The sequence below is a fragment of the Cucurbita pepo genome, chromosome 8 (assembly GCF_057944985.1).
Source record: "Cucurbita pepo subsp. pepo isolate OVF chromosome 8, ASM5794498v1, whole genome shotgun sequence".
In the NCBI taxonomy this organism is placed as follows: Eukaryota; Viridiplantae; Streptophyta; class Magnoliopsida; order Cucurbitales; family Cucurbitaceae; genus Cucurbita; species Cucurbita pepo.
The window spans coordinates 8,919,962-8,936,890 of NC_141805.1; the positions used below are offsets into that span (position 1 = coordinate 8,919,962).

Sequence of the window (16,929 nt, forward strand, 5' to 3'; positions counted from 1 at the left end):
TGCTTCAAAGGGTGTATTGTTAGATAAAAATGGTGATGGTATTCTATTTATAAGATAAACCTTAGTTAAAATGCACTCTCCCATAAAATTAAGTGGAACCTTAGTTAAAATGCACTCTCCCATAAAATTAAGTGGAACCTTAGTTAAAATGCACTCTCCCATAAAATTAAGTGGAACCTTAGTTAAAATGCACTCTCCCATAAAATTAAGTGGAACCTGTAACAGAAATAGAAAAGATCTAGCTACATTTAGAGTACGAAATTAAGTGGAACCTGTAACAGAAATAGAAAAGATCTAGCTACATTTAGAGTACGAAATTAAGTGGAACCTGTAACAGAAATAGAAAAGATCTAGCTACATTTAGAGTACGAAATTAAGTGGAACCTGTAACAGAAATAGAAAAGATCTAGCTACATTTAGAGTACGAAATTAAGTGGAACCTGTAACAGAAATAGAAAAGATCTAGCTACATTTAGAGTACGAAATTAAGTGGAACCTGTAACAGAAATAGAAAAGATCTAGCTACATTTAGAGTACGAAAATTGATGCAAAGACAGGAACTCAGACCTCCGCATCACCCTATTGCTTTAGTGGAATTGAACATAGTTTTTAATATAGGATTAAAACTAGACAATAGTAAATTTTAGACAATAGTAAATTGAACCCAACGTGAATCGAACACGCAACCTTCTGATCTGGAGCCAGACGCGCTACCATTGTGCCATGGATCCCATGATATTTAACGGAACGGCTCTACCATTGTGCCATGGATCCCATGATATTTAACGGAACGGCTCTACCATTGTGCCATGGATCCCATGATATTTAACGGAACGGCTCTACCATTGTGCCATGGATCCCATGATATTTAACGGAACGACTCCACAGGACCCCGATTGCTTTAGTGGAATTGAACTTGAACATAGTTTTTAATATAGGATTAAAACTAGACAATAGTAAATTTTAGACAATAGTAAATTGAACCCAACGTGAATCGAACACGCAACCTTCTGATCTGGAGCCAGACGCGCTACCATTGCGCCATGGATCCCATGATATTTAACGGAACGGCTCTACCATTGTGCCATGGATCCCATGATATTTAACGGAACGACTCCTCAACAGATCACAAATTTTGAAAGTGTCATTCACACGTTGCTCCACAGGACCCCGATTGCTTTAGTGGAATTGAACTTGAACATAGTTTTTAATATAGGATTAAAACTAGACAATAGTAAATTTTAGACAATAGTAAATTGAAGCCAACGTGAATCGAACACGCAACCTTCTGATCTGGAGCCAGACGCGCTACCATTGCGCCATGGATCCCATGATATTTAACGGAACGGCTCTACCATTGTGCCATGGATCCCATGATATTTAACGGAACGACTCCTCAACAGATCACAAATTTTGAAAGTGTCATTCACACGTTGCTCCACAGGACCCCGATTGCTTTAGTGGAATTGAACTTGAACATAGTTTTTAATATAGGATTAAAACTAGACAATAGTAAATTTTAGACAATAGTAAATTGAAGCCAACGTGAATCGAACACGCAACCTTCTGATCTGGAGCCAGACGCGCTACCATTGCGCCATGGATCCCATGATATTTAACGGAACGGCTCTACCATTGTGCCATGGATCCCATGATATTTAACGGAACGACTCCTCAACAGATCACAAATTTTGAAAGTGTCATTCACACGTTGCTCCACAGGACCCCGATTGCTTTAGTGGAATTGAACTTGAACATAGTTTTTAATATAGGATTAAAACTAGACAATAGTAAATTTTAGACAATAGTAAATTGAACCCAACGTGAATCGAACACGCAACCTTCTGATCTGGAGTCAGACGCGGTACCATTGCGCCATGGATCCCATGATATTTAACGGAACGGCTCCTCAACAGATCACAAATTTTGAAAGTGTCATTCACACGTTGCTCCACAGGACCCCGATTGCTTTAGTGGAATTGAACTTGAACATAGTTTTTAATATAGGATTAAAACTAGACAATAGTAAATTTTAGACAATAGTAAATTGAACCCAACGTGAATCGAACACGCAACCTTCTGATCTGGAGCCAGACGCGCTACCATTGCGCCATGGATCCCATGATATTTAACGGAACGGCTCTACCATTGTGCTATGGATCCCATGATATTTAACGGAACGGCTCTACCATTGTGCCATGGATCCCATGATATTTAACGGAACGACTCCTCAACAGATCACAAATTTTGAAAGTGTCATTCACACGTTGCTCCACAGGACCCCGATTGCTTTAGTGGAATTGAACTTGAACATAGTTTTTAATATAGGATTAAAACTAGACAATAGTAAATTTTAGACAATAGTAAATTGAACCCAACGTGAATCGAACACGCAACCTTCTGATCTGGAGCCAGACGCGCTACCATTGCGCCATGGATCCCATGATATTTAACGGAACGGCTCCTCAACAGATCACAAATTTTGAAAGTGTCATTCACACGTTGCTCCACAGGACCCCGATTGCTTTAGTGGAATTGAACTTGAACATAGTTTTTAATATAGGATTAAAACTAGACAATAGTAAATTTTAGACAATAGTAAATTGAACCCAACGTGAATCGAACACGCAACCTTCTGATCTGGAGCCAGACGCGCTACCATTGCGCCATGGATCCCATGATATTTAACGGAACGGCTCTACCATTGTGCTATGGATCCCATGATATTTAACGGAACGGCTCTACCATTGTGCCATGGATCCCATGATATTTAACGGAACGACTCCTCAACAGATCACAAATTTTGAAAGTGTCATTCACACGTTGCTCCACAGGACCCCGATTGCTTTAGTGGAATTGAACTTGAACATAGTTTTTAATATAGGATTAAAACTAGACAATAGTAAATTTTAGACAATAGTAAATTGAACCCAACGTGAATCGAACACGCAACCTTCTGATCTGGAGCCAGACGCGCTACCATTGCGCCATGGATCCCATGATATTTAACGGAACGGCTCTACCATTGTGCCATGGATCCCATGATATTTAACGGAACGACTCCTCAACAGATCACAAATTTTGAAAGTGTCATTCACACGTTGCTCCACAGGACCCCGATTGCTTTAGTGGAATTGAACTTGAACATAGTTTTTAATATAGGATTAAAACTAGACAATAGTAAATTTTAGACAATAGTAAATTGAACCCAACGTGAATCGAACACGCAACCTTCTGATCTGGAGCCAGACGCGCTACCATTGCGCCATGGATCCCATGATATTTAACGGAACGGCTCTACCATTGTGCCATGGATCCCATGATATTTAACGGAACGACTCCTCAACAGATCACAAATTTTGAAAGTGTCATTCACACGTTGCTCCACAGGACCCCGATTGCTTTAGTGGAATTGAACTTGAACATAGTTTTTAATATAGGATTAAAACTAGACAATAGTAAATTTTAGACAATAGTAAATTGAACCCAACGTGAATCGAACACGCAACCTTCTGATCTGGAGTCAGACGCGCTACCATTGCGCCATGGATCCCATGATATTTAACGGAACGGCTCCTCAACAGATCACAAATTTTGAAAGTGTCATTCACACGTTGCTCCACAGGACCCCGATTGCTTTAGTGGAATTGAACTTGAACATAGTTTTTAATATAGGATTAAAACTAGACAATAGTAAATTTTAGACAATAGTAAATTGAACCCAACGTGAATCGAACACGCAACCTTCTGATCTGGAGCCAGACGCGCTACCATTGCGCCATGGATCCCATGATATTTAACGGAACGGCTCTACCATTGTGCTATGGATCCCATGATATTTAACGGAACGGCTCTACCATTGTGCCATGGATCCCATGATATTTAACGGAACGACTCCTCAACAGATCACAAATTTTGAAAGTGTCATTCACACGTTGCTCCACAGGACCCCGATTGCTTTAGTGGAATTGAACTTGAACATAGTTTTTAATATAGGATTAAAACTAGACAATAGTAAATTTTAGACAATAGTAAATTGAACCCAACGTGAATCGAACACGCAACCTTCTGATCTGGAGCCAGACGCGCTACCATTGCGCCATGGATCCCATGATATTTAACGGAACGGCTCTACCATTGTGCCATGGATCCCATGATATTTAACGGAACGACTCCTCAACAGATCACAAATTTTGAAAGTGTCATTCACACGTTGCTCCACAGGACCCCGATTGCTTTAGTGGAATTGAACTTGAACATAGTTTTTAATATAGGATTAAAACTAGACAATAGTAAATTTTAGACAATAGTAAATTGAACCCAACGTGAATCGAACACGCAACCTTCTGATCTGGAGCCAGACGCGCTACCATTGCGCCATGGATCCCATGATATTTAACGGAACGGCTCTACCATTGCGCCATGGATCCCATGATATTTAACGGAACGGCTCTACCATTGCGCCATGGATCCCATGATATTTAACGGAACGACTCCTCAACAGATCACAGATTTTGAAAGTGTCATTCACACGTTGCTCCACAGGACCCCGATTGCTTTAGTGGAATTGAACATAGTTTTTAATATAGGATTTAAACTAGACAATAGTAAATTTTAGACAATAGTAAATTGAACCCAACGTGAATCGAACACGCAACCTTCTGATCTGGAGTCAGACGCGCTACCATTGCGCCATGGATCCCATGATATTTAACGGAACGGCTCTACCATTGCGCCATGGATCCCATGATATTTAACGGAACGACTCCTCAACAGATCACAGATTTTGAAAGTGTCATTCACACGTTGCTCCACAGGACCCGGATTGCTTTAGTGGAATTGAACTTGAACATAGTTTTTAATATAGGATTAAAACTGGACAATTAAAACTAGACAATAGTAAAATTGAACCCAACGTGAATCAAACATGCAACCTTCTAATCTGGAGTCAGACGTGCTACCATTGCGCCATGGATCCCATGATATTTAACGGAACGACTCTACGACTCTACCATTGCGCCATGGATCCCAAGATATTTAACGGAACGACTCTACGACTCTACCATGGATCCCAAGATACATCACAGATATTGTGGGTGGAATTCACGCACTATTCCACACAGTAACACCACAAATCTTGCGGGTGCCCGTAACATCACAGATCTATCTTTAAGGTCACCAAAATGCTCGACAGAGATAATGATATGCATGAATCTCTGAAGAACGACTCTAAAGATTTTTTACAATGGAGATCTCTTCCACCTTTTTGTCTAACGAATGGATGTCAGTGATAATAATTGTCAACTTCATGGCAAAGTCATCTACCGATTCACATTCCTTCATGCAGAAATTCTTGAAATCGCTCTTCAAGATTTGCACTTTTGTTTTCTTGAACCCACACCTACATGCATTGTTTGTAGCATCTCTCACGCTGTCTTTGTCGATTCCTTCTTTTTTCGACATGAGAAGGAAGTCCTCGAGGATTGCTTGGTATATGCAATAAGAGTCATCGTCTCATTATGCTTCTAGATGTCGTTACCATATTGGATGGTGTCCCACACGCCTTGTGTTTGTAGAATAACACATATCTTTATCGACCTTGCTGCACAGCTACTGCTCGTAGGTAACTCTTAGTGGAGCATTACACTCTCCTCCTTTCTGCTTTTTATTGTTGTCACATCTTCTCCGATGACTTTATGTAGCAACAAAATTTGTTTCAACATCCTAGCGTTGATACTAGATGTTGGTTTTGACCCTTGATCAAAGTAGACCGAAAAAGAACCATTTGAGAAAAAAGTTTTTTTTTTTTTTTTTTTGAAGTGAGAATCTTAATCACTCTACTTTTCCATTCTTTTTGTTGGGAAGACGGGAGACAAAACACTAACATTTTTCCTAAGCTTACTCCACTAGCAATTCTCCTAAGATGTTCACAAATAATTTCTTTTGTTAAGTGGAGCTTGTCACAAAAATCTCATTGGAAGAACCATCTGCTCACTCAAAGAATAACTCACTCGAACTTTGACTGAAATTTGCGAAAAAAATTAACATACGATCATGAGACCAACATCAAATGCTCGACCTTGTGAAAAAGACTCGTACTGAAATGTCAAAAAAAATAGATAGAGACTATTGAGTGTTGTGTGCCGGAAGCGGAACGAATGTACTCACAACACTAATGAACGGAATTAATTACACAAAGAGACACCAAGATATTTACGTGGTTCGGAGAGAAGAAGTTCTCCTACATCCACGGGTAGCAACCAATCACTAATGAACCAAGTGTTACAAGTGAATACCTCACTATCACACTACAAAGACTCTCACCAATATGTCACTCAACAAATACGATGTGACACCCAAAACTCTCCCAAATCTCGATACCACTTGTTTGGAATGGATATCCAGAATGGAGGGAGAACTCTCTCTCATTATATAGCATTACAGAATCAAATCTCCTATTGAGACTAAATCTAATTCAAATAACCAAATCAAATCTAATTCAAATAACCAATCAAATCTAATCCAAATAATCCAATCAAATCTAATCCAAATAACCTAACCAAATAAAATCAAAACTTATAACAATTGACAACATTGAGAACAAGAGAGATCTAGACAAGCACGATCAAAGAACGAGGCCAAAAAATGAGGATAGATCATGCAAAAGCCGAGTTGTGCGGCACTGCCATGTCTGTGAGAACAAAATTGAAATCAACTCTTAAACCAACCTTGACCAACATGATAATTTAGAGGGGAACCAATAATATAGAAATGTTAGTTTAAGTGGATGATTGAGAAATTAGATTTAATATCTAACCACAAGAGTCAAAATTTGTGACTCTAAGAAGAGTACATGAATGAACTGAAATCACGTTGAAATGAGAGTGACCGTGAATTAAAAAATGCTTAAAAGAATTAATTTAAGTAAATAAAAAAATTGTGTTTAATGTCTAAAAGAAAAGAGACTTGGAATGAAAATTTTTGACACCCAAGTAAAGGAGAGACAGATGAATAAACTAAGACCATATTTGAATGAAAACGATCACAAAAATATGATGACTAAAAAGGATTTAAAAGAATTGAAAGGTACTATAAATACCAAGAAGATGAAGATGCACATTCCTTTTTGGTAGCTCAATCATAGAAAGTCCAAAGTTAAACGTATTTTGCTTGGAACAATTTTTCAGTGGATGACCTATTTGAAATTTTTCTATGATATAAGTGAGTGAGAACAAAACCGGTTGAAAAAACTCATATTCGTCCGTAGAAATAGTTTTTACTCTTAGAAGCGAGAAACAGTAATATGAACATATCGCAGGAGATGTTGGAAAATATTAGAGTACGCAGATGCCGAATTCAGGTGAGCTGTAACCCTATTTTTTTTAGTTGGTTGGGTTAACCCTACAAATTTAACACAAACTAAACCGAAAAAAATATTAAATAGTCGAAATGATTAGAAAGTAGTAGAATAAGATTCGAAGTAAGTGATAAAGATAAAGCAGATTAGTATTAAACCTAAATTGAATAGGGCCATACATATGAAACATCAGGCCTTGTCTTTTATACCCAACACGTGGTTGCTTGTGTGTAAAACATATTGATTGTGATGAGTTGTAATGGCACCGAGTACTGAAATTAGGGTGCGTGGGAAAGAGAATTATGGAATACGTAGAGATTGATGAACAAGTGGAGGCAAGGCATGCATGAAAACCTGTGCGAATCTTGTACAGTTTCTGATATCAGAATGGTTCACGGATTGTACTGACCCCAACTCACGGACATGTCTTTGGAATTCTCAATTGACCAGCAAATTTCCAACAACTTCAAGTTTTTATTTTCTCCACCATCAAAAGCACACAAACAAAAAATAAAAACCCTAGATTTTGCTTCCCAACTGGGTATGTGCACCTTTGGCCCTGAAACAAAGATATTGATCTCCTTGGAAATCAAGAGTTGTTCTCAAATCAAAGATGAAGGTATTCAACAGATGTTCAAAATGTGAGATAACCATCCAATTTAACTTATCTATATTATCTAACCAAATGCGATAGCATCTGCTTTGGCATGTTACATATCATGGTCAGCTTTGTAGATATTGTTCGCTTTAACCCATTTCGCATCATCGTCAGTCTTGTAGATATTATCTGCTTTAGCGGTGACGTATCGTCATAAGCTTCGCAGATATTGTCCACTTTAACCCTTTACACGTATTATCGTCAATTTAACCTAAGACGCGTATGTTAGGAAAAGATTTCTAACTCATATAAGAAATTTTTTCGTCCAAAGTTTAATATGGTACAGGAGTTATTAGTGCTTATTAATCAATTTAAATATTTAAAAAATAATAATTTGTGTAGAAATTATGACTTCCACATTCCCATTTAAGCTCATTTTTGGTTCGTTTTTCAATAATAATAAGAATATGAATCAAGAAATTATTACCAAGCATTTCATACAAAACAAAACGTTTCTAATTATCGCAATTTATATATTTTTTTTAAAGAACATACAAAAAATTTAGCCCATTTAATAATTATTGTGAAAATATAGCACAATTTAAAAAAAAAAAAATTAATTATGGGAATAGAATTTTGAAGAGGTCTAGTGATTGGAATCATTCACGGGTTGCTTAGTCACAATCCCGGCTCTATATAATCCCAACACATCCCACCCTCCAAAGTGCAATTTTATATCAACTTTTTGCATCTCCAAAGAACCCTAACCATGGCTTCCAAATCTTCAGCCATGTTCTTCATCCTCTTAATCTCCATGGCCTTATCATTGCCTCCAATTTACGCTTGTACTCCTTGCATCCAGCCCCACCCTCCTTACCCGCCCTACCACCGCCCTTCCCACCCTAAAATTCCACATCCAAAACCCCACCATCCACCCCACCATGGTGGAGGTGGAGGCGGAGGCGGCGGCGGTGGTGGCAGCCGTGGAGGAGGTGGTGGAGGTGGGGGAGGTGGTAGTCGAGGAGGTGGTGGCGGTGGAGGTGGAGGTGGTGGGGGAGGTCATCAACACCCACCTATTGTGATTCCCCCACCAGTGATCACCCCTTCACCACCATCCACCACTTACCCTCCTTACACTGGCCCTCCTCCAAGCGGCGGAGGTGGTGGTGGTGGAGGAGGAGGCGGAGGAAGTGGTGGTTCAGGTTCAGGGCAATACCCACCGCCTCCAGCTCAACCAACATGTCCAATAGATGCATTGAAGCTAGGGTTATGTGTGGATGTGCTTGGAGGGTTGGTGCATATTGGGTTAGGGAATCCAGTGGAGAATGCATGCTGTCCAGTGCTTGGAGGGCTGTTGGAGCTTGAAGCAGCCATATGTCTATGCACAACTTTAAGGATTAAGCTTTTGAATCTCAATATATTCATTCCTTTGGCCCTTCAAGCGCTCATCACTTGTGGCAAGAACCCTCCGCCAGGCTTTGTTTGTCCTCCACTTTAGAAATGTGTTATGAGTTTGGAATGATTGTTAGCTGTTGTTAATGTTGTTGTAGGTTGTGTTTGATGGGTTTTAATTAACAACTTTTGGGTCTTTTTTGTAGCATTGATCCTTTGGTTTTTTGCTTTTGCATGTCATTGATATAATTTCTCATTTACTAATGAGATCATGATTTAGAACACTTTCTGATTATATGTCTCTCTCAAATTTGCTATTTTGAGTTGAAATTGATTATCCTTTTCTCTCTATAATCATCAAAGTTGGTATGTTTTTTTGGCTAACATGCACTCATAAACTTTGATTTTACACTAAACTTTCATTTGCCTTTTTGTGAAGAAAGGAAAGCTTTGATGATAAGCAAAAGAAACTATTTGATTTTTTGTTTTTGTTTTAAATTCGGAAAAAGACAACCAAAAAGAGTGAAAATAGAGATGAGAATGGTTTGAGACCCTAAAACAAATGCAAATACAAAATACTCGGTAAGTAACTCTTTAGATATGCGACCATTTAACTTATTTTACTAGATTGTACCAATTATCGTGTGTATAAGTAGTAATCTTGTGAGATTTTACTCGAACTAGTTAGCATTAACATTGAATAATCAAGTCTCATTTATCGTAGTCTCATTAATTGCTATCGTACCTATCATAATATTACATGTCGTTCATTCATATTCATGCACGAAATCTCGTAACTATAAGTTTTCAAAGAACATTATAAATGGATGTACAATCCTCACATATTATATCATTCATACAGATTAACCTTACCCTAAAATCAAGTTACTTACCTCAAAATTACATATTATATCATATAATATCATTCATACATATTCAACCTTATCCTAAAACCAAGCTACTTACCTCAAAATCATATATTATATCATATAATATCATTCATACATATTCAACCTTACCCTAAAATGAAGGTAGCTACTTACCTCAAAATCACATATTATATCATATAAATCATTCATACATATCTAACTTTACCCTAAAACCAAGCTACTTACCTCAAAATTAAATTCCAACAATTATCAAATTCATCTGCAATAAAAAAAGAAAAAAAAAAAAAAAAACCATGAGGGCCTGAGTCAAACTCGATCAAATATCGACCAACAAGATTCTACAATTAGATGCTAGTTCATACATGAAATAATAATAATAATAATGATAATAATAATAAAGTCAGATTTTTTTATTTATTTATAATATATATATATATATATATATTTTTTTTTTTTCTTTTTTTTTTCTTTTTTTTTTCTTTTTTTTTTTTTTTTAATTTTGACTCAACCTACGAGATAAAGCTCAAAAAGCAGTTTCAATTAGCCACTAATAAAATTAGGACTTTTTCTCTTTCAAATCTTAAAAAAGGAGCTCATTGATGATTTTCTGCATTCTTCCTTTGGCAAACGTGATTTAAGTTCAATTCTTTTTAGGTTAAAATCGGAAACAATGCATACACTCGATTTAGATGAACACAGAGAAATTGAAGAGAGAAAATGCAAGGAAGAATATTGGCGGAAAGATTTGTATTGATGACTTCATGTATGTACACCAATAGAGAATACAGTGTACATCTTCAAACCACTCAAGAGTATGTATATGGTTCAGTTTATTATATATAGCCCGTTTAGCAATCTACTATACACAACTTTTTACTATATATAGCTTTACCGGACATAGTTTTTTACTATAAAGCTATTTACTATTGATGACAATTTATTTTATATGTCATTTACTATATATGTAGTTCCGTTAACTAAGCTATAAATAAGCAGTCAACCAATGACCATCAGCATCTTCACTGCATCATACCAATTAAGGTTTTGGATAAACTCAATTTTCCAACATCAACAAATTTTGTCAACATGTCTGCTGGATTTCTTGCACACTTTGTTGATACTTCCCTTTCGTCGATCCCCGAGCTTCAAAAATTGTATGACACTCTAACTATCTGTATAAAGAATCTTCTCGCACTGCTTCTTGCCTAATTCTTCTGGATAGTCAGTCATCCATATCATCTTCTTTCCAACTTCAACTATTACCACGTACTCAGCCTCAATAGATGAAAGAGCAACAAAATTCAGAAGTCTAGACATCCAACTCATCCCATCATCCATGGTTTGCTCCCACTTGGTTATATCCGCCAACTGTAGCACATCTTCAAGGATTCTGGTTCTCCTTCATTAGTCAACACAATATATAGTCTAATGAAATTACATACGTGTATGGTACTCTAATAGTTTTGGATGACCTTTCTCAACACTTGTTTGGGTGTCACTTAATCCACTTCTAATTCCCCAACAATAGTTTCAGAAGTTTGTTAAGTACTCGCTATAACATCACTAGGTGAATTTTTTCGCAACTGAACCTCAACTCCCACTTGTTTCGTTGTCCCGGAACCTTTTTTTCTTTTTGTCCTTGTACAAGAAATTTTCATCAAAAGTCACGTCACAATGTCTCAGGATTTTTCTATTATTGTCATTTCAAAATCAGTCCCAGAACATGTCAGAATCATCGCCTATGAAGTAGCACTTCACAGCCTCAATGTCAAGCGTGTCTCTTTTTTCAGGAACAACATGAACATACGTAATGCAGCCAAAAATTCTCAAGTGAGAGCACTTGAGTTCTTTTCCAGTCCATATTTTTTTTGACAATTTGAACTCCAAGGGTACTGACGATCCTCTATTGATCAAATAAGTTGTTGTATTCATAGAATTAGCCCAAAATGTCTTTGGTATTCCAGAATGAATCCTCATGACTTTGCTCGCTCATTCAATTGATTAGGCCTTGAAGGGGGGTGGATTTGGTGAGGTCCCACATCGATTGGAGAAAAGAACGAGTGCCAGCGAGGCGTTGGGCCCTGAAAAATGGTGGATTGTGTGATTCCACATTGGTTGGAGAGAAGAACGAAACATTCATAAGGGTGTGGAAACCTCTCCCTAACAAATACGATTTAAAAACCTTAAGGGGAAGCCCGAAAAGGAAAGCCTAAAGAGGATAGTATCTGCTAGCGGGGGGGCTTGAGCCGTTACACGTTACAGCGAGTCAACTACAAAACCTATTCAATAATTTTCTAAATTCTTTTAGAAGTCTAAGAAATTCATCACATGTCCGCATACTTTTGTATACTATTTTTGAAACCCAAAATTAAATTATTTTTTATTGGTTCAAAATTGGTTTTTGATAACTTTGTTTAGTTTGAGATTCGATATTTGGAATATCCTTTAATTTATTATTTGTTGAGAGAGTGTAACACTGGAGGCTTTCAAATCGTACTCCATCACTATGTCACTTTTGGATTTAAGAGGAGTATCGAGATTAAAAGACAAGTATTGGGCGCCTAAAGAAGGCCAATACGTGCCTTGGGTAAAAACGATCAAGGGGCAATGCACAAATCTATTGAGCAACGTAGAGAGCATTGAATCCCTAGATAAAATTGTCAAGGGTCGATATATGATTAATTCATTGAAGTCTGAGTGAGCTTGTAAGTGGCATAGATGTGACATGCGTACGACACGTATATAAGTATGATTCGTAAACTGAGCATCTTGTATGTGTTATATGTCTAACTTGTCTGTCAAAAACATGCTAATGGTAAATGATATTGTTTGCTATTTGGTGACTCTTTTTAAGTGTGAGCTACTTACTAAGTATGCATTATGCAATAACTCTCCAATATATTCCCTAGATAAATATGATGATGACACTATTGATAATGCAAAGGAGATGACACGAGAAAAGAGAACATAAATAGTCGTATTTAACTTTTAGTAGTTGGTTTAGTTGAGAACTTAGTGTCGTACGAGATGGTTCATTCTTTTATTGGGTTGGGTAATAAACTTACTTCGGTTTTGATATTGGGTTACTTGAGTTGTTTATCTTCCTTTTGAGTTTGTAAAAATTAGTTCGGTTTTGGTAAATTGAAGTTAACTTACTGGTTAATGAATTTAAGTTGGTGACTCCGAGTAACTCGTATAAACTTCACATTTTAGATTGGGAGGTAAAGATTTATGTTTTTAATTATTTAAAAAAATTATAGCAAGTTATGATTTGTTTGGATTATAACTCTATTTTTGGATGGTAAAAAAAAAATTGTCAATCTACAAAGCATATGAATTTTCAATTTTCTAAAAATTTAAACCAACTCAAATAGGAAGATCAAACTTATTTTGTTGAATTAAATGATTCAAATGGATCAAATTATCATATCATACGAACAATTATAACTTTCACATTTTGAAAGGATGCAAGAAATTCTTCCTTCCTTCGTAGGTTTAGGGTGTTTTATAGACTCAACTTTGTAGCTTCCTTCTTTCAGCTTCTTGGGCGCTCAACCTCCAAAAAGCATCCTAGTTTGTGCCTCTATTTTTATCTAAAGTTTGTTCCACCGATTTTCCCTTCAATTTTTTGCTCCACTTTTAAATACTTAAAAAAAAAAAATGTTTTCAGAAAACCCTAAAATTTACTCGGGTCCGAAGTCTACATCGACTATATAAGGAGGATGTTGAGGATTTTCGAGCAAAACCAAAGTTATAAGTCATGTAGGTAGTTCCGTGAAAATGTAAAATAAGTCTGCTCGTTGTTTTTTCTCCTTCATATATTGCCTTTTGTGTTTTATTAAGTAACCTTAGTTCTTCTCTTTCTTGCGCTTTTGAGTCAAACTACTTTTTTGTACTCTCTTTGGTGCGCTTTAGTTTTTGAATGTGTCGTTCAACCCTTCATTTTAGTTAAGGGAAGAACTCTTACTTCTTGTGAGAATTCCACTAGTTGATCTTGAATCGTTGAATTGATAGTCGTTTTTTTCCGTAGGACATGCTTATAATCTTATTAGTAAAGAAATTCTCAATACATAAAGTTACACCAAAATTTTGGTAAGGGTTCCAATTTCAACTTTAAATTATTCAAAAAATCGTTGGAATTCTTAGTGTAATACGTATAATAGAAAATTGGTGAAAATCGATATAACTTTACAAACTAAGAGGTAAAAACACTCTCTAGAAGTTGCTTAGAATGACAATTCAACTACTTAGAGATATTCTCATACATTTGTCTCCAAACATGACAGATAATGGAGTAAAATTTTAAAACCTTTCGTAGCTAAACAAGTATTGACGATGATCTAGGAGAGAGTTACTTTGTTTGTTAGGTGAAAATGATCTGTACTAGCTAGTTTTGTCTTTTGACTTTATGGCTTGTCAAATATTTGGCCATATCTTCATCACATTGCAATACCAAACCTTCTTCAAATGGTTAAATTGTGATATACGACAATCTTCAAAGGATAAGACAAGAGGATGCGAATTTCAAGCAACTCCCATTCATTTTACTTCCATATGCTAATAATTACAGCATTATTTCTGAATCACCAAACAGCTCAGACTCACGGGATGAACAGTTCTAAAGCCAATTCCCATGGCCCCATTGATTCAAATAAAGAGAAACCACAAAGGTGTCTAATTAAAACCTCCAACCCATCAACAATAATCTCTTTAGTTTTTTTGTTGTTGATTCCTCCACCAACTTTTTTGTATCTATTTTGTGGCTTTGGATGATTGTAGGACTTGTTATCAACATCTAAGGTGTTGTTTGAGAATGAAATTAGCCATTGTTCTTGAGCTTTATTATTTGAATAGTGAACTATTAAGTTTTGTGTTATTCTCTAGATGGTTTGTTTCCTTAAGAACGCATCAAAAGGAAGAAGATACGAACATGCACGAGGAAAATGAATGTCGAGAGATGGATAGTGTGAAGATTTAAACTTTCCATTCTTTAGAAAAGATTATAGCTTGTAGTAGGGGTATTCATATGACCCGATAATAATCCGACCAATCCAGATTATCTAACCTGAACTATAAAAGTTGAGTTGGGTTAGATTTTTGTTTGGGATGGGTTGAATTTTTAAAAAATAAAAAATTCAGGTCGGATTGTGGGTTGGTTTTTCTTGGTCGTGACATAAAAATAGGGTTCTAACCAAACCCAACCCTACCCTACTCTATTCCTAAAAATATTGTGAATATTAAGAATATTTGACATTTGTTATCGATTATGATGCACTGTGAGTTGTGAATGTTTGATATTTGAGCAGTAATGTAATATAGCATAGATAAGTAGGATTTTTTTTAAGATAATTAAAAAAAAAAACATCCCGACAAACCAACTTGAAAATAGAGAGTTAAGTTGGATTGTGAATTCTATTCAGATTGTTTCGGTTTGCAACCAAGCAATCTGAAATTTTGGATAGATCTAACAAATTTCTCCAACTCTACTGGTAAACTACAAACAATCTCATTATTTGATCTTCCATAGACATTAAACCTGTAAATATTTTCAAGAGCATAACATATTTGATAATTTTAGTCAAGAAGACTAAAACCACAAAGGGACAAACAGTGTTAATACAAACGAAAAACATGCAAGCACACAAATTAGACATTTATAGCTGCAAACAACCAAATCAACGACATGCATACTGAGCAAAGTAAAATGACATCCTTATTTCCCCCGAAGTTGTAAAGAGTAAATTAGGGACACTGGAATCCACGAGGAGTATTTCTGCTGCAAACGTTAAGTAGTAGACTAAGATTAATTGGAAGGTTTATATTGATGCCTAAAATACTTGCTCTGATCGCCGTGCAAAGACAAACAGCTGCCTCAAGATCCGCTAGCCCTTGAATTAATGTGCAGCATGGTGTTACTGGTGGAGTGCCAATGGTTGCATTTACCAGGGTTAGCACTCTAGCACATACACCGATCTTGAGTGCGTCCCTAGGACAAGTACCTCCGCCAGTACCTGGACTACCTGTTCCAGGACTGCCACCAGAGCCGGGGCTGCCACCTGAACCAGGGCTTCCACCAGAGCCCGGGCTGCCACCGGAACCAGGGCTTCCTCCCGAGCCCGGGCTGCCACCGGAACCAGGGCTTCCTCCCGAGCCCGGGCTGCCACCGGAGCCGGGACTGCCGCCTGAATGAGGGGGCCTTGGCCTTCTTATAGGGTGGGAACATGAGCCACAAGCATTGGCTAGGGAAAAGAAGAGAAGGTTGAGAGAGAAGAACAAAGCAATGGAGGTGGTGGTTTTGGATGAAGCCATGTTTGAAAACCTAGAGATATGAATCCCTTTGGTCTACTAGAAGGCTTTTTGAGGTGAGGATGGAGGAGGAGATGGGAGGGTTTTTATAGTGTTTAAGAAGTGGGTATTGGGCTATTTTGTAAATAAGACCAAGATTTTAATTACGCGTTCATATGACTCAAAATCTCAATCAATTTAGATTATCCAATCGAAATTATAAAAGTTAGGTTGAGTTAGATTTTTTTCGATTTGGATTTGATTAAATTTTTCGAAAATCGAAAAATTCCGCAAGTTAACATTTTTTTTGTCATGTTAATCGGACTAACTCGAAAATAGGATTATAACTCAACTCAATCCTACTACTAGAATAAGAATATTTGAGTGAAGTTTGGTTGTGAACTCTA

At 36.9% G+C, this 16,929-nt stretch overlaps 2 protein-coding genes and 15 non-coding genes across 17 annotated transcripts; 1 reads left to right on the top strand and 16 right to left on the bottom strand.

Annotated features, from left to right (window-relative positions):
• Positions 1-659: 659 nt before the first annotated feature.
• Positions 660-731, bottom strand: TRNAW-CCA (transfer RNA tryptophan (anticodon CCA)). Its single transcript has one exon. It is a non-coding gene; the product is annotated as a tRNA-Trp (tRNA).
• A 248-nt stretch (positions 732-979) lies between these two features.
• On the bottom strand, positions 980-1,051 carry TRNAW-CCA (transfer RNA tryptophan (anticodon CCA)). The gene has a single exon. It is a non-coding gene; the product is annotated as a tRNA-Trp (tRNA).
• A 206-nt stretch (positions 1,052-1,257) lies between these two features.
• On the bottom strand, positions 1,258-1,329 carry TRNAW-CCA (transfer RNA tryptophan (anticodon CCA)). The gene has a single exon. It is a non-coding gene; the product is annotated as a tRNA-Trp (tRNA).
• Positions 1,330-1,535: 206 nt separating this feature from the next.
• On the bottom strand, positions 1,536-1,607 carry TRNAW-CCA (transfer RNA tryptophan (anticodon CCA)). Its single transcript has one exon. It is a non-coding gene; the product is annotated as a tRNA-Trp (tRNA).
• Positions 1,608-1,813: 206 nt separating this feature from the next.
• Positions 1,814-1,885, bottom strand: TRNAW-CCA (transfer RNA tryptophan (anticodon CCA)). Its single transcript has one exon. It is a non-coding gene; the product is annotated as a tRNA-Trp (tRNA).
• Positions 1,886-2,048: 163 nt separating this feature from the next.
• TRNAW-CCA (transfer RNA tryptophan (anticodon CCA)) lies at positions 2,049-2,120 on the bottom strand. The gene has a single exon. It is a non-coding gene; the product is annotated as a tRNA-Trp (tRNA).
• A 249-nt stretch (positions 2,121-2,369) lies between these two features.
• Positions 2,370-2,441, bottom strand: TRNAW-CCA (transfer RNA tryptophan (anticodon CCA)). The gene has a single exon. It is a non-coding gene; the product is annotated as a tRNA-Trp (tRNA).
• A 163-nt stretch (positions 2,442-2,604) lies between these two features.
• Positions 2,605-2,676, bottom strand: TRNAW-CCA (transfer RNA tryptophan (anticodon CCA)). Its single transcript has one exon. It is a non-coding gene; the product is annotated as a tRNA-Trp (tRNA).
• Positions 2,677-2,925: 249 nt separating this feature from the next.
• Positions 2,926-2,997, bottom strand: TRNAW-CCA (transfer RNA tryptophan (anticodon CCA)). Its single transcript has one exon. It is a non-coding gene; the product is annotated as a tRNA-Trp (tRNA).
• Positions 2,998-3,203: 206 nt separating this feature from the next.
• On the bottom strand, positions 3,204-3,275 carry TRNAW-CCA (transfer RNA tryptophan (anticodon CCA)). The gene has a single exon. It is a non-coding gene; the product is annotated as a tRNA-Trp (tRNA).
• A 206-nt stretch (positions 3,276-3,481) lies between these two features.
• TRNAW-CCA (transfer RNA tryptophan (anticodon CCA)) lies at positions 3,482-3,553 on the bottom strand. Its single transcript has one exon. It is a non-coding gene; the product is annotated as a tRNA-Trp (tRNA).
• Positions 3,554-3,716: 163 nt separating this feature from the next.
• TRNAW-CCA (transfer RNA tryptophan (anticodon CCA)) lies at positions 3,717-3,788 on the bottom strand. Its single transcript has one exon. It is a non-coding gene; the product is annotated as a tRNA-Trp (tRNA).
• A 249-nt stretch (positions 3,789-4,037) lies between these two features.
• On the bottom strand, positions 4,038-4,109 carry TRNAW-CCA (transfer RNA tryptophan (anticodon CCA)). The gene has a single exon. It is a non-coding gene; the product is annotated as a tRNA-Trp (tRNA).
• Positions 4,110-4,315: 206 nt separating this feature from the next.
• Positions 4,316-4,387, bottom strand: TRNAW-CCA (transfer RNA tryptophan (anticodon CCA)). Its single transcript has one exon. It is a non-coding gene; the product is annotated as a tRNA-Trp (tRNA).
• A 243-nt stretch (positions 4,388-4,630) lies between these two features.
• Positions 4,631-4,702, bottom strand: TRNAW-CCA (transfer RNA tryptophan (anticodon CCA)). The gene has a single exon. It is a non-coding gene; the product is annotated as a tRNA-Trp (tRNA).
• Positions 4,703-8,662: 3,960 nt separating this feature from the next.
• On the top strand, positions 8,663-9,642 carry LOC111800634 (uncharacterized). Its single transcript, XM_023684421.2, has one exon. It carries the CDS (start codon positions 8,725-8,727, stop codon positions 9,451-9,453), a length of 729 nt encoding a protein of 242 aa, XP_023540189.2. The 5' UTR covers positions 8,663-8,724; the 3' UTR covers positions 9,454-9,642.
• A 6,079-nt stretch (positions 9,643-15,721) lies between these two features.
• Positions 15,722-16,607, bottom strand: LOC111800635 (lipid transfer protein EARLI 1). Its single transcript, XM_023684422.2, has one exon. The coding sequence runs from the start codon at positions 16,544-16,546 to the stop codon at positions 15,980-15,982; it is 567 nt and encodes a 188-aa protein (XP_023540190.2). The 5' UTR covers positions 16,547-16,607; the 3' UTR covers positions 15,722-15,979.
• Positions 16,608-16,929: the final 322 nt, after the last annotated feature.